Source organism: Cervus canadensis, chromosome 29, assembly GCF_019320065.1.
Source record: "Cervus canadensis isolate Bull #8, Minnesota chromosome 29, ASM1932006v1, whole genome shotgun sequence".
NCBI classification, from domain to species: Eukaryota; Metazoa; Chordata; class Mammalia; order Artiodactyla; family Cervidae; genus Cervus; species Cervus canadensis.
In genome coordinates this window covers 42,551,664-42,567,442 of record NC_057414.1, presented here as the reverse complement: position 1 = coordinate 42,567,442, position 15,779 = coordinate 42,551,664, and the positions used below count along the sequence as shown (strand labels likewise).

The window sequence follows — 15,779 nt, the reverse complement described above, 5'->3', positions numbered from 1 at the left end:
TGCAATGCTGGGCTGAGGGAGATGGCTTTCTGAGCTGTTACTGTTACCCATCCTGAGGACCTTGGACCCCACTTAGGTGTCTCCCTCTCAGGGCCCTCCATGGTCTTTCTCTCCCTTTATTTCTCTTCTCCCCTCCCAGCTTCTTTGCCTCTTTCTCTGCCTTCCCTTTTCTGGATCTTTCAGGGTGTTTCTCTCTGGGTCTTGGTCTCTTTCTGCTTCTCTACCTGTCTTGCCCCCCCAGCACTGCCATGGCGCAGTCTGGGGGTACAACAGCTGGGCTTTCTGCCCCCTTGTCGCTCTCCGGCGTGGGGCAGGTTTAGGAGACAGAAGGCTAGGCTGAGGGCAACTCCAGGTGCTCCCGGACCTTGGGTGTCTGCTCTCACTGTTTCCTGCTGGTACATTGGTGCCAGCGCTGAGGGCTCCTTTCTGGTCTGGGCCCCTGGAAGCGGGGGAGGTAGGGTGACTCTCCCCAGCCAGCAAGTGTCAGGCCTGCTCTGCTGCTGGCCACCCGAATGGCACTTAGCACAGAGCTGACCTGGGAGGACTGGAGGAGCTGGAATTGGCCTTCTCCCCAGGTCCAGCTACCTCACTTGTGCGGTCCACTGCAAATAAAGTGCACAGCCCCTTTTTCAAAACTTAAGAATTTCAAGGGACTTCCTTGGTGGCCCAACAGCTAGGACTTCGCGCTCCCAATGCAGGGGGCCTGGGTTCGATCCCTGGTTCAGGAACTAGATCTGACATGCAGCAACTAAGAAAGAGTTGGCATGGGACAGCTAAAAAAGATCTCCTATGTTGCAACAAAGATAGAAAATCCTGAGTGCCGCAACTAAGGCCAGCACAGCCAAACTAAAAAAAGAAAGAATGTCAAGATGGTGACGATGGCACATTAAACTAAGTGTGGGATCCATCTGAGGGCAGGGCCCTGTGTGACTGCATGGGTCACTTACCCATGAAATTGGTCCTACTTCCCTTTCCTATAAATCCGCCTTTCATTGTGCTCAGTAAATTTCCTTATCCCTCTACTCCTGGAGCAGATGGAGGGGAAGCTGAGCTAGCTAAGTCTAGCCCCACCCTCAAGGAGTTCAAAGTGCCATGGGAGGGGCTGTGGGCACACACCCAGCCTGGTTGCTCAGCAGGCACAAGAGACGGGGGGGAAGGCCCAAGTTCCGGAGTCCTTGGCCCAGTGTTCATGTATGTCCCAGCTCTGCCTTCACTTCCTCTCTCTGAGCCTGGGCTTTGTTATCTGTTCAGCGAAGACACCTGCCCACTCCCTTCCTTGGGTGGAGTTTGAGTGTGAAATGCCACTGCTTGTACACGGAGGCTAAGAATTGAGGCGGATAGGACTGACTCTGCAGCCAGACTCCAGGTTTTACTAGCCAACACACTTCAGGCCAATGTCCATAACTCGAGTTTCTCATCTTTAAAATGAGGGTAAGGCTTCCCTGGTGGTTCAGTGGTAAAGAATCCACCTGCTAATGCAGGAAACAGGTTTGATCCCTGATCTGGGAGGATCCCACATGCCATGGAGCGGCTAAGCTTGTGTGCCGCAAGTACTGAGCCGGTGCTGTGGAGCCCACGTGCTCAAGAGAAACCCTCACAGTAAGAAGCCTGCACATTGCAACTAGAGAGTAGACCCTGCTCTCTGCAACTAGAGAAAAAGTCTGTGCAGCAACAAAGACCCAGCACAGCCAAAACCAAACCAAAACAAGATAATAATAGTAGAGTCGCTGTGTATTTACAGTAGCCAAGGCATGGAATCAACGTAAGTGTCCATTGACAGATGAATGGATAGAGACGCGGTGCACATATACAATGGGATATTACTCAGCCATAAAAAAGAATGAAAAAATGCCAGTTGCAGCAACATGGATGAATCTAGAGATTATCACAGTAAATCAAGTCAGAAAAAGAAAGACAAATACCATGTGATATCGTTTATATATGGAGTCGAAAATATGACACAAGGGACTGCCCTGGCGATCCAATGGTTACAATGGGATGCTTTTACTGCCATGATTCCAGGTTCAATCCCTAGTCAAGAAACTAAGATCTCGCCAACTGCATAGCACAGCATAAATCAATGAAATATGACACGTGAACTTATTTATGAAACAGAAACAGACTCTTAGGACACAGAAAACAAACCTTATGGCTGTTTTTGTTGTTCAGTTGTGGTTATCGAAGGGGAAAGGGGGTTGTTGTTCAGTCGCTCAGTCGTGCCCGACTCTCTGTGACCCCATGGGCTTAGCACACCAGGCTTCCCTGTCCTTCACCCTCTCCTGGAGTTTGCTCAAACTCATGTCCGCTGAGTCATGAAAGGGTCTAGGGGAGGGATGAATTAGGAGTTTGGGATTAGCAGGTAAAAACTACTAACTAAATAATAAATATATCTTGTGCTACTGTATAGCCCAGGGAACATTATTCAATATCCTGTAATAAACCATAATGGAAAAGAATATAAAAACAAATACATACATATATGTGTATAACTGAATCACTTTGCTGAACACCAGACGTTAACACAACATTTTAAATCAACTATACTTCAAAAATAGGGTTGCTGTAAGGATTAGGAGTTACCATGTGTAGATACTTAGACCAGTCTGAGTCAACACATAGAAGGCTCAGTAGATGCCAGCTGTTTTTATTATTTTGTGGCCTGTGAAAGGTATATAGAATGTCCAGGTTAATCCCTTCTGATTGGAAGAGAAACAAGAAGGGCTTCTGGGGGAAGAGGTGAAGGAAGAATAGGTTTTTATAGTTGTGGTGAGGGTGAACACAGCAACTCTGGGGGCTACAGAGGTGCCTGTTCAAGGCCTCTTAGAAGCACCTGCCGCCAGCCTGGTGCTTCTCCTTTTACAGATGACGATGGAGGTTATGGAGAGGTCAGTGGCACATGACCCTGGAGAGTTACACATGACAACTTAAGATTCTGGTATACGGAAGGTGTATGGAAGGTGTACCAGCAAAGGCCCAGAGGTAGTGGAGTTAGTTACGAGGGTGGAGACGAGTCATTTAGTTGCTAAGTTATGTCTGACTCTTTTGAGACCCCGTGGACTGTAGCCTGCCAGGCTCCTCTGTCCATGGGCTTTCTCAGGCAAGAAGACTGCAGTGGGTTGCATTTCCTCCATCAGGGGAATCTTCTCGACCTAGGGATTGAACCCATGTCCCCTGCACTAGCAGGTGGATTCTTTACCACTGAGCCACCAGGGAAGCCCGGAGAGGAGGGGTAAATGATGAGGGAGCTTGAGGACTCATCCCGAGACACACACACTGATGGGTTTTAAGTAGAGAAGTAGTCACATCTGAGAGAAATGTGCTGGCTGCCAACAAGGCAGATGGGGGTTGGACTGCAGGCTCAGAAGTCTTAGGGCTCCTGCTGGAGTCAAGGTTCTGGAAAATGGTGGCTTCAACTAGGGTGGCAGGCATGACATTATCGAGAAGTAGATGGGTTTCTGTGATGTTTAAAAGGCAAAATGGACACTCTGCCTTCCTTGACAATGTCAAGCACAGACACAATCGCAGCCATCCTCAGGAAATGGACTTGGAATCAGCTGACTGTCCAGGATCCCTCTTCTAGAATGTGCAGAATTGGAGATGGTCCTTAACAGCTCGGCGAGGAGGATGGGCAGGGGCCGCCCAGATCCCCTGAAGGGAGAGATGCGAGCCTTTTTGGGACCTCCTGGGTGTCATCTCAGCTCTCCTGAGATGGCGCAGTCAGGTCTGAAGTCAACAGCGGGCAGCATGCAGGACACTCATCTAAAGGTTGGAAGTTTGTACTCAACAGGCAGGACCCAGTGGGACAAATGCCGATGGAGCCGGACACAGACCTTGCTTGGTGGCCTCAGCAGGCAGTCCTTGAGAGGCCTGTTCTGTGGCTGGAGTGGGTGGAGGTTGGCCATAGCCTTGGCTACTGGCTCTCCAGGGATGGCCAGAATAGAAATCCCCAGGCCTGTTCGTAGGGGAGCACGAGTCCTTCCGGCTCTCCCCAAGGACTCAGCAGCACCTCTCCAGGCACCGCCTTGTGGGGAGGAGCCGGCCGGGGTCAGGTAATTGTATACCTAAATTTTCACATCTATTAAAAAGTTCCCTTTGATGCTGTAAAATATAAAGCAAGTGCTGCTTTCGGACATTGAAAAAAGAGAAGGCAAAGCAAGCCACAGAGGCACACAGCACTTCCGCTGCCGCTCAGGGATGGGGAGAGTTGAACTGCGGGGCTCGGGGCGGGAGGCTGCATGCAGTACCTTCAGACTTCCTCTTTCTCATGCACGCGCGCACACACACACACCAAGGCAGAAAAGCTTTTGTTATTTTTGTTTTGGTTTTGAAAGCCTTTTTATTTAAAAAAAAAAAAAAAAAAACCCAAATAAAAATATTTCCCACTGGAGGCTATTTCTTTTTTTGTCTTTTAAAAATTTTTATTACACAAATATCTCCCATTCCCACGTCAGAGGAAAGATGTCCTTGCTCTTTGTAAAACCAATAGTGGAGAACGTTTAGAAAACAAAAGTCCGCCTAGCTTCCCTCCTTTCCCTGGCCCCGAATAATCCCAATGTGTCAACTTAGATAGCGTGACTTGTCCTCTTAATGCTTACATTTAATTTAATTTTTTTTAGCACAACATTGGAGATTGACTCTAAATCAGCAACAAAAAAATATATATTTACAATATTTCTCCGAAAACAAAAACACAACCAAACCCTTTAAACATAGTGACTTTAGGAGTTTTATTTATGGAGCAGTTATTTTTTTTAATCACCAAGTGATTTTATATTATATATATATATAAATTTTCTTCCTTTCCTTTGTGGTTTTTCGCCCCGGTGCTTGGAAAGATGGAGGCAGGGTGTCTGGTCCTGTGGTCTGCGGAGGGCAGGCTCTCCTGGCAAGGCTGTGTCTATGAGCAGATGGCAGGAAATTCGGTGGAACTCCCGGGTTCCTCTGTCCCCAAAGAGAGACATTTCTGTCCTCCACACGGACCAACCCTCACCTCTAGAAACCATTTTCTCCCTCACAGTCCCAGAGGAAAGGGAAACCTGGCAAGGGCACAGGTCCACTGGCTGCCACTCCCGGGCTCCCTTTTCCTCTGACCAACTCAGGTGCGCGGTAAAAATGCTTGTTTTTCCAAACGCAAAAAAACAAAAATAAAAGCCAAAGCCCAAAACAAACCGTCAGCTTGGAAATCTCTGTGGGTGAGATGTCCCAAAGTCAGAGGCACTCTCCCGGAACAATCCCTGCTCTGAGGGGGTCTCTCCACCTCCCCTTTTATAAAAAGACAAGAAAGCAAAACAAAGTCATCTTTTCAGTATTTTCCACAGGAGCAACCGAAAAAAGGCAGGAAGCTTCCAATTATAGGTCATTAACAATAACATTAATAAGGTTTTTGCTCAATACCCAGGGTTCTTTACAGAGAAGTTCCCCTAACTGAGGCACTCTGGAATAAGTCACTGGCATTTCCTCAAGGTTTCAGCCCCAGGTGACTGGGGCCTGGAGACCAATGGAAGGGGCTGAGGGTCAGGGGAGCAGACTGCTGCTTCTAAGGTGCAGCAAGAATCAGCAGATTGGAAGAAACCAACACAATGCCACCCCCTCCCAAGACCCAGTTTTCTCTTAGGAGGCCAGTAAATGCCAGGGTCAAAGCTGGGCTAGGTGGCAAAGAGGGAGCCCCTCTGCCTCTATTGCTTTGGAAGTGGCAAGGGGGCATGTAGCGTCTCTCCTTGGGGTGGCTCACACTTCAGACCCCTGGTGCCTGGGCTCCTTCCCCTCCCCCACAGGGCTTCAGGAGGAGGAGAGCCTGAGGCTGGGCTGCAGGAAAGGGGCCGGGAGGGGACGGGCTGGGGACAAGACGGTGGGACAAGGTTGTGCTATCGCCTTCCTTTCGGATGGGGAGCGGAGTGCAAACCCGCGTCTATCGTTTATCAGCTCTTGCCACAGGCTGCTGCTACTGAGCATCTCCTCACACACTTAAATATTGACCCAAAAGAAATCCCGACCTTTCGTTCCATTTTTTTTTTTTTTTAAAGTGCAAAAAGCTCTCTGCTGCCCTAGAGAGAGGATCTTTGGACAGGCCGTTCAATGCAAAGTAAGAGGGGGCAGCTGATGGGGCTCGACACAGGGCGGTGGAGCGGGAGACGCCAGGCTCCCCTCCTTCCCTCCACACACACGCGTAATACACTCAGCCACACACACAGAGGCACAAGCACACCCCCTTCCATGGCTGCAGGCAGAGGGCAGGTGACTGGCTTCTAAGCAGGACTCCCCACCCCTCCCCAAAGGCGCCGGATCAGTGAGCCGCTGGGGGCCAGACACAGGCCTGGGCTCGGCTGGCTACAGGACCCGAGGCCCAGAGCCTGCCAGGGGGCAGGTGGGGACTTGGCCTAGTTCTCTGACCCCCCCCAGCTGGGGGAGACAGGCTGCTCCCTCTGAGGATAGACATCCTGGGAAAGCCCTATTCAAGCGGGAATAAGGAAAGTGTGAAAAGGGCAGGGAAGGCCAAAGAGGGAAGGGATGGGGAGATGGTGCCTGTCTCAGGATCTGCCTGGGAAGCAGTAAAATGGGGTGTCCCTGGGGTAGACAGTTCCAGCTCCTCTGAAGAGCCTCAACCCCAGTAAGTGCAACAAGGACTTCATAGAAACTAGCAGGAAAGTCTGGGGTGGGGGAACCTCATTCTGTGAACTACCATGAGCATCGGACAGGATCAAGCTACAAGGAGGAGGGAGAGCACAGACATGGACAAGAGGTGTGGACACCTCAACAGCACCAGTGTGATCTGCATGGGTCTGGCCTTCCTGGGGCCGCTGGCCCCTCCTGCGTAAGCCGGGAGAGTGTGACAGAGGAGAGACACGCACTGGACACCACGAGGAGAACCTGGCCACGGAAACAGGGCTACTTTCTTCCCTGGGAGTTTGCTCAGAACCAGGAACTGCTGGGGACCATGGATGGGGAGGAGGGCCCCAGGGCCCAGTGCAGGTGATGGCTGCACAGACACCCCAAAGTGAGAACCCGGCCTCCTGGCCGACGAGTGAGTGGGTGGGCGAGCAAGCGGGCAGGCACTGTGACAGCACACAGTCTGCGCTTTCCCCTCGGATCAATTTGCTACTCCCTTCTCCTCAGGAGGGAGAGGAACAGGCCGGTAAGCCTGAGGTCCACACCCCTCTCTGCCCTGACTGTAAGGGAAGGGCTCAAGGGACAGGAGAGCAGAGAGGGAGTGTGACGCTGGCCTCGGAGCCCGTGCAGGGGCGGGGAGAGAGGCTCTCCTGGCTGGGGAGTCAGGGGAAGATCGGTTTCCTGTTCAGTTTGGGCTGGGTGTGTCTTAGCTGATCTTCTGTATCAGCTTCTCGTCAGACAGGCAGTAGAGACTGTTGATGGACAAGTCTGAGATGAAGTGCTCGCAGGCTTTTCGAGTGATCTGCTTGCATCCTCGAAGGTCGATCAAGGTGACATTGGCGATTCGCCGTAGGTAGATCAGGGTCTGGTCTGTCAGTTTATTGCAACCTGTGGGGAAAGTGACCACAAGGACAATGCTGCGTACACACCCAAAGAAGCCTGCTTCTGACACCCAATTTCCCAGCTTTCCTCAAAAGGCTAAACAAAAGTCCCTGTTTTCCCCTTAACTACCTGGCTCAGAGACCAGAAGTGCCATCCACACGGCAGCCTCTGAAGGCCCCAGCCACCACACTCCCTGCACTGCAAAGCTGACCAAACTGCAGCTGGGTGCTGGCTGTGTTCTCAGGCACCTGACAACTGCTCAAGGCCTCGGTCCCTACCAGTTACAAAAGGAATAGTTCCATGTCTTGTCCATACGTGAGGAAACGAATTAATACGGTTTAGTCAACAGCCCATGTTCTTTCTGTTCTACTGGTCAAACTCCAAGGAGGGCGGGGCTTCCAAGGGGCAGAAGCACCATCTGTCACAAACACGGCAGGGCCATACCTGCCATGTTGAGCTCTGTGAGGGAGTAACGAGTGGAAGACCCAACAGCAGTGAGGAGATTGGAGGACTGGTCTGTCAGGTGGCTGCAGTGACTGAGGTCGAGTCGAGACAGGAGGGGCATGTGGCGAATGATGAGACGAAGCGTGGCATCTGTGATGTCAAGGCCCGCCAGCCGGAAGTCGGTCATGTTCCGGAGCTTGCTGCGATTGTCCTGGCCTGCACAGGCAAGAGAAGGACCTAGATCCAGACTCTTTTAATTCTAGTTCAGCTCAAGCTGCAGGCAGCTTCAGTCATGGATACCTGCAGGCTGGGCTGTGCAGGGGTTAACAAGCAGAACTGCCCACACCCAGCCCTGCCTTCAGGGAGCGAGCAGTGTGGGGGCCGTTTCCAGGAAACCAGACACGTTTTCTCTCTTCCCAGCTGCTGGATTGTGCCTCACTCACACAGCAAACGGGTATGTGTGGAATGCTCCTCTCCTTCCCACGCTCCCACCCTTTTCTAGACCATCAAGGAAACAGCCTTCAACGCTCTTCCTCAACCATGAAGCCTTCCCAGACTTCCTCAGGCTTATACTCTCTAACCCCCAAACTCTACTGACCCGCAAAATGGACTTACTCCTTTCTTTGTAGGTAGTTATCTGTAAATAGTTAACTGTACTTGTACATAGTCCATCGTCCTGTTTTCAACTTCCACTTTTCTACTTTTCAACAGTGTCATTTCTGGGACTACCTGCGCTTCTGGGAATGCTGAAAGGAGCACAGGGAAGTCAGGCCCAGAGCATACCCGGTTTATCCGCCGGTGGAGTCAGCAAGTCCCGAATTTGAGGGTCCTTGATTCCTACTGCCCACCGAAGATCAAGGGTCCTGAGAAGGGGGCAGCTGGAGGTGCTGAGGGCAGAGACTGCAGACCAGGAGCAGCCTGCTAGAAGGAGGTCTTTCAGTCCTACAACAGAGGGAGACAGACATGCAATAATACACTCTACTGGCCATCCAGAGCCTCAACTACCAGCTGATCTGACCAAGGTAAACAGATCCTCAGTCTGTTTACTGGGGGGAGGGAGGGACCATATCCTAAACTTATTCTAGTAATCCTGCTCAAAGACTTCTATGCCCTCCTAAATTACATCTAACTCTGGTGGTAAAATGGATTGCTTGGTTTCGAGCAGAGTAACCTAAGTGTGAGTGACTTCTAAGACCTCAAAGTGCTTAAGGGAATCCTTATAAGGGGCTTATCAAGGCGACATCTTACTCAAATTCTCTCTTCAGAGACTACACCAAGACCACCTGCAGAGCTGGCGGCAGCACCTGACCCCTCTCTCTTCATCTTCCTCAGCGACTGGCCTGCCAGCCCACAGTGGCACCTTGGGGACTGGCAGTTAAAGTGGGACCGGTCAGGTCTCTTGCCAAGCACAAAGGCAGTGATGGCACAGACTGCTGCCCTAAATTGCCCGAAAGCAATTCTAAATAGCGCTGCCAATAATGCACTTTCCCCACCGGCCCTGCGCCCCTGGAAGGACAGCGTGGGGTTGCTCACCTGGCAGCCTATTGACGAGCCATGTCAGCTGTTTTTTGGAGATGTTGGTCCAACTGAGGTCGAGGCTAACTGGCTGCCTCTTGATGATGCCACTGAGAGCCTGGGGTACGATAGCCTTACACCTACTCAAGTCAATTTTTGTCCAAAGTCTCTTGTCGCAGCACCTGTAACAGAAGGAAAGAGAACCAGCTCTCAAGACCTGATATCCCTTGTCAGAAGAACTTCATCACAGGCTGCTGGAGGCTTCTGGGAAAAGCAGAGCCTTGGAGGATCACCCTCCCTAGATGCTTCTACATGCATATAAGGATCATGCCTTGCCATTTTTTGCCTCAGAGAATAGAGATTACTTGACCAGTCCACCCCAATTTACTCTGGCTGGGTTGAGAGCACAGAGCGACTGTCAGGGACACACAGTAAAACAATATACTATAACCCCTCATTTGCATTAAAATGGTATGGCTCCCACCAAAGTGTATACAAAGGAACATTAAAAAAATTTATTGACTCCTTACTGCTGGAAGCTACGAGGCTTCCCTCTACTCTCCTCAAAGTCTCTCTCAACTGCCTGAGACGCAGGGTGGTGCTACCTGGCACATCCAGCTCATTTGTGCCTTGAACTCCAGAAACAGCCCATTTCATTATCAGGTCGCAAGAGGCTCTTTATTAAAATCAGGCCTGGAGAGTCCTCCACCATCCTTGGGTTTCTGCCTCAGTGCTATCTTTACTTTTTCTAGCCAGTCTACATCAGAACAGAAAGGGAGAGGCCTGCCCTTCCGTGACAAGTCCATAGGCCACAAATAGCACTGCAACACGCAGCTTCTCTTTAATATTTTAGAGTCTCTGCTCCCCAGCCTGGCTCAGCGTCTGGCTGGCAGGGGAAGAAGAGATGGCATATAATGGGAGTCTTACGTGGCTCGGCCTAGAAACTGAGGGACAGAGCCACCACTAAGCCCTATGAACAGAAATATTGGGAGAATCTGGGTGGATCACATGTCAATTCAGATTTGGGAAGTAAACTCATGGTTGCAAACAACGGAGTCTTCACTTAAGAGACTGAAAAAACTTCACCCAGGACACATGAAACTTGTATGGCAAAAACAGAGCACTGAATCTCAAATTTTTAATATGTATCAGAATCCTCTGGTGGAGAATTTATTAAAAAGATTGCCCAGCCCCACCCTTGAGGTCCAGATCAGCAGGTCTGAGATATGCCCTGAAAACCTGCATTTCTAACAAGGTCCCAGGTATGACACTGGTTTGGGCATCACACTTTGAAAACTACCATAACAGGATTTGACCTAGATATAAAGGATTTATTCTAGGATTTAGGAACTTAAGGAAAAACAATGTCCAGTGGAAATATTTGTTCATCACCTCTAGGGATGCTCCCTTATGTCTTAATGTTTAACTTGAGAAGAAATGACAGGTTTCACTAAAAAGGACAACTAAGTCTCAGGAAGCTTCAAAACTGAACCTTGCTTGCTGGAGAAAGGCATTCTGGTCTAGGTTTAGAGTATGAGAATTAGAACTGTGGAACTGTGAGCCTGCGAGCACCTGCAAAGTTTCTGAAAAGCGCATATACCTTTCTCGTGAGATGGAGATGTAATGGGGCAGGGGTGTAAGAGCAGTCGTCTGTGTCCCCAGCCCCAGGAGTGACTGGCGTATCACGGGCTCTCAACAAATGCATGATGCGTTCAACTGACTGGGGGCAGGGGGATTCTGACTCCGAAGTTTTAGGACACACTGTACAAACCCACCCCCAAGCCCCAAGGTACAAATCCGTTCAAAGTCCAGTAAGGAAAGACAAGAAAGTACAGAGCAGGGAGAAGGGGCCAAGGGCCAGATTTCCCTGATGACACCTGCAGGCACGACCGGCCACATCTTTAAGAGGACCCCTGTGTCCAGGAAACAGACTGGGTGGATTTAATCCTTTAGGGCCCAACCAGGCTCCAGGAGCCAAGACACATGCTGTTCTCACATGGAAAGCTGCCACCTACGCCCATACCCCTGTGCCTGATCCCTGTAGCCCTGCTCACCATTTATACCACGTCTTGCACACTCGCATACATTCACAAAGTTCTCTGCGGCTGAGGTAGCGGAAGACAGACATCCAGACCTCCCGCTGCATCCAGCTTTCGTCTCCATCCTGAGCCCAACTGCCCCGGCCATTCAGCCTGGCCGCACCCCCCTCCTCTGCACTGTCATCTTCCTCCTCCTCCTCCTCCTCGTCCTCCTCCTCTCCCCCCAGCCCCTCCTCATCCCCGCGCTGGGGGGTTCGGGCTGGGCAGTGCTGGACCAGCACACGGGGGGAATGGCGAAGGTTGGCAGAGGAGGCCGTGATGGCCTGCAGCTTGGGCACAATGGATGTCCCGTGGAGCTCTTTGGTGGGCCTCTGCAGCGTGACAGTGAGGTACGATCCCCGGATCTTGGCTTTCTCAACTTCAGACAGCTCCTTTTTGCCGCTGGGATTGTTCTCCTTTTCCCGTACCATGGTGCGCTCTGTGGCCTGCAGCCGCAGCAACTGCCGCCGTTTGAAGCGCTCATCGCGGCTGGCACTGTGGTGGTCGCTGGGGCCGGCCCCAGGGGATGACCGAGTCACCACGCCCCGGGGGGAGGCCGGGTCGTGGATGAGCTGCAGCATGGAGGTGGGCGAGTGAGGTGGGGGCGTGAGGGGCTCGTCGCAGCTCCGCAGGGGCCGGAGGACTTTGGCTTGCACGGCTTCTTCGTCACTCTCTTCCATTTTTCGCTTCTGCAAAACAGGCCCGCAAATGCCATGTCAGTGCCTCCTTAACTTTGAGAACCCCTACACTTACAGGGTCAACCCCTCTGCTGCTCTCGGGGACTAGCAGAGGGCAGGCCTCTGCTTTTCTATGGGGGAGGGACCTCTGTGTGCTGCAGGGTGGTCATCTCCTCACTGTCTGCAAACCAGACTCTGTAACTGAGCTCATGTCTGTGCTCAATGCAGCTGATTATAGAGTAAAACCCTCAAAATAGGTTGCCTGGGAAATCTACTTGTGACAGAAAGGTCTGTGTCCAAGTACAGAGGAATGGGATCCACATTTGAGCTGCATGATTCCAAAGCCTGCCTTACTCATCTCCTGTCCCAATTTTTTGGTTATAATATAATTCTCTGGGTAAAGAAATCCTTTAAAGAGGCTGCAACTCCTACCCCTACGCAACTTGACCATTTTAAATTCTGCCTCTAATTCAGCTCGTCACCCAAGAGACACTTCTGCTGGAAGAAAAACAGCCTACATATACATGTTTGAACTAAGATGCAGATTCTGACAGCAGTAAACCTACTGACTTTTAGCCCTACCAGGGTCTGAGTGCGACCCTTCCAGGCTGCTTCTCCTCAGCACCCCACACTGTCCCGGGAGACCAACCACAGGTGAGAGATTAAGCCTAGAATGAGAAACTGCACTGCTCCTGGAGGAATCTCTTCAGGATGAAAATGAGGAATTTGAGTTTGGTGAAGCCAATATCCCACAATAAAAGCACAACCTCACCCTCTGGCCCCCTTGTCCCTTCCTAGAGCCCACCTGGGCTATGATGCAATGAAGCCTGACCACCACGTTCCACTAGGTATCAAAACAGCAGCTCAGACTCCCTTAAGGAGACGTTCTATGTCCCTCTGCAACAATTCTGCTCCCTTTTCTCCTTACATTCTTAGATCACTGTGGCTCAAAGAGAATGACCAACTTTTGGGCGCTGGCTTTTACAAGGCATTAGAAGGTAACACTAAATATAGTACCTTCCAGCCTGTCTGCTACAGCAAGCACCCACCACTACCACCACCAGGAAAGACAAAAGTAAAAGTTACCACTAGAAGAAACCTGCTGCTAGTAGCACTTGAAATGAAAACTCTAGCACTCGTCAACTCCAGAAATCCTTCTCCTCAGACCTATTTAGACTGAGAAGTCCAATGACCTCAGTGCCTGAGTGGGAAGAAATAGGGGAAAAAAAAAAAAGCAACAAGGAAATGTGCCCCTACTCTCCTGTTTAGGGCACATGGAGGAGACCCCCAGGGCATGATGACCGACAGGAGGCCAGCGGCCGCCCCTGTACATGCCCTTAGCAGACCTTGTCTTCCTGGCCTGAGGGGCCAGTGCTTCTGTCCCTCTGACAGTACTGGTGACCACTGGACCAGCAATCACAGTCACTTGGGGCCAAGGTCACAGCACAGGTTCCCTCTGGAGGAGCAACTGCCTGTGTAGGACACAACTGGCACAAGGGCAGGGCTTTCCGCCACAAGGTGAAGAAGACAAAATGCGAACCCGCTCAACTGGAAACTCCAGTATACCACTGCATTTACCAGCTGGCTCAGGTCACTGCCTCCCCTCAAGTTTCATTCCTCACAGACCAAGCTCACCTCATTTCCCTCCCCAAACAGTCCAGCTGTGACTCCTCTTTTTCAAGGGCCCCAGGGTGTAACAGAACACTGGGACTTTGCAGAGTCCCAGGGGGAACAACATTCAATAATGCAAAAAAACAAAATTTACAACTCAAAAGAAAAATAGCTAACCAAAGGGGAAAAAAGATAACAAATAAAACAAAAAATAATCTCTTGGGTCAGAAAAAACATGCAAAGGCAAACCTTATTTCCAAACTTGACATTTGCTTCCTTCTCACAGTGCGAGACTGGAAACGTTCCCTTACCTGGGCTTTTTCTGAGCTGTCCTCTTGGTAGCACTTTGGACACTCCCAGCAATTTGGCAATTCCTCATTAAGCAACCCCTCTCCATCCATCTACAGGCAGAGAGCGGTTATTAAAAATCTGTCTCATTTAAAAAACAGACAAAACCTAATCTGTCTCTTAAGTTGCCTTTATCAAACTGTAACACAGACACACGGTTGGGAAGAGTTACTCACTCCTAAACACACTGGTCTACAGGGGAGATAAAAAAAAAAAAACAAAATCAAGAGCCATTTGGCCTTACTCTCAGCCAGTGGAATACTGCCCACCCTCACTCTTGGTTACATTCATCAAATTTAGACTCCAAGAGAAGATTCCCAAGAGTCTGAGCCAACCTGGGTTCTCTTCCCCTGACATATACCTTCTCCTGAGGGCCCCATGCCACTCTGTAAAAGGAACTGAACACACAGGACTGGAGCCAGTGTGGTCTTGCGTGTGGGCATGGTGGCTGTGATGCGATTGTGGCTTTGGTTTGGAGACTGGTAACCAGGTCTCTATGACTCAACTGTTAGGTGAGGATAAATAACAATATCCACCTTACACGGTAATGGTGAGGATTAAGTGGATAAAATATCATATAAAATGTTTAGAAAAATGTGTGACATGTAGTAAACACTTTGTACTAACCATTGTCATCATCATGATGATAATACCCTATTTTATCAAATCCAAGGTGCATATTTTTTCACATTTGAATTGTCTGAAACTGGGCTGCTTCTCACAATTAACAATGTCTTATATAATCATTGTCAGCCAGGTGGCAATCATGATAGTTGACACCTTCAGAAAGACCAAGAAAGTACCAGCACCAACCAATGTACTTTAGATTTACAGAAAATCTAAGATAGACCTAACTTCACAGGGTTGTCTTAAGATTAAATGAGGAGTCATATAAAACAGTGCTTCTCCATTCTGGCTGCATGTTAGAATCACTTGGGGAGCTTTTGAACACACCTGGGCCCAAGGTCCATGATAGAAGAGTTGACTCAATATCTGAGGTTAAGGCTTAAACCTCCTTATTACTTTTTTTTTTTTGGTCCAGCTGTGTGGCTTGTGGGATCTTAGTTCCTGACCAGGGATGGAACCAGGGCCTTTAGCAGTGAAAGCCCATAATTTTAAACACTGGACCCCCAGGGAATTCCTATTACCACCCCAGGTGTGCACAGAGCCTGATACAGACTCAACACACACTCAAGAGCAGATGTCAGACCCCTCTGTGACCCTCAGCAGCCTCTCGTGACAGATGTCCCACTCTCCTGTGCTCCACTCAAGAGTCTTTAGACACTCTGTTAGCTGAGACCTCATGGGCCCCTTAGGCCCTTCCTCACCTGGAGGCAGCCAGGATGAACAATCTCATTGCAGATACAGCATTCCATGAGTTTCTTCTCAAAGTCCTGTGTCTCCTCGTTTTGATCCACCTCTCCACAAAGGGAACATGTGACAGAGTGAGGCAGTCTGGGCTATAAGAGGACAAAGACAGAAACCAAGAAAGAGCAGGCTTAGATCCTTATCATTCAGCTTCCCTTTAACTGAAGATGGACAATTTGGTTCCTGCAATTCTCCAGTAAACACTTAAGAGAGCATGGAGACCAGGTGGAGAGAAAAGAGGTGTTGGCAG

At 50.1% G+C, this 15,779-nt stretch overlaps 1 protein-coding gene across 1 annotated transcript in view; it reads right to left on the bottom strand.

Annotated features, from left to right (window-relative positions):
* Positions 1-4,708: 4,708 nt before the first annotated feature.
* The window catches only part of KDM2A (lysine demethylase 2A), an 88,579-nt gene continuing 77,508 nt past the window's right edge, over positions 4,709-15,779 (bottom strand). The window contains exons 15-21 of the mRNA XM_043452818.1: positions 15,490-15,621; positions 14,125-14,214; positions 11,502-12,214; positions 9,466-9,629; positions 8,716-8,874; positions 7,933-8,148; positions 4,709-7,494 (exon numbers count right to left, since the gene is read on the bottom strand). Coding sequence (XP_043308753.1) covers positions 7,313-7,494; positions 7,933-8,148; positions 8,716-8,874; positions 9,466-9,629; positions 11,502-12,214; positions 14,125-14,214; positions 15,490-15,621 — 1,656 coding nt within the window. The 3' untranslated portion in view covers positions 4,709-7,312. The remainder of the gene's footprint in view (positions 7,495-7,932; positions 8,149-8,715; positions 8,875-9,465; positions 9,630-11,501; positions 12,215-14,124; positions 14,215-15,489; positions 15,622-15,779) is intronic.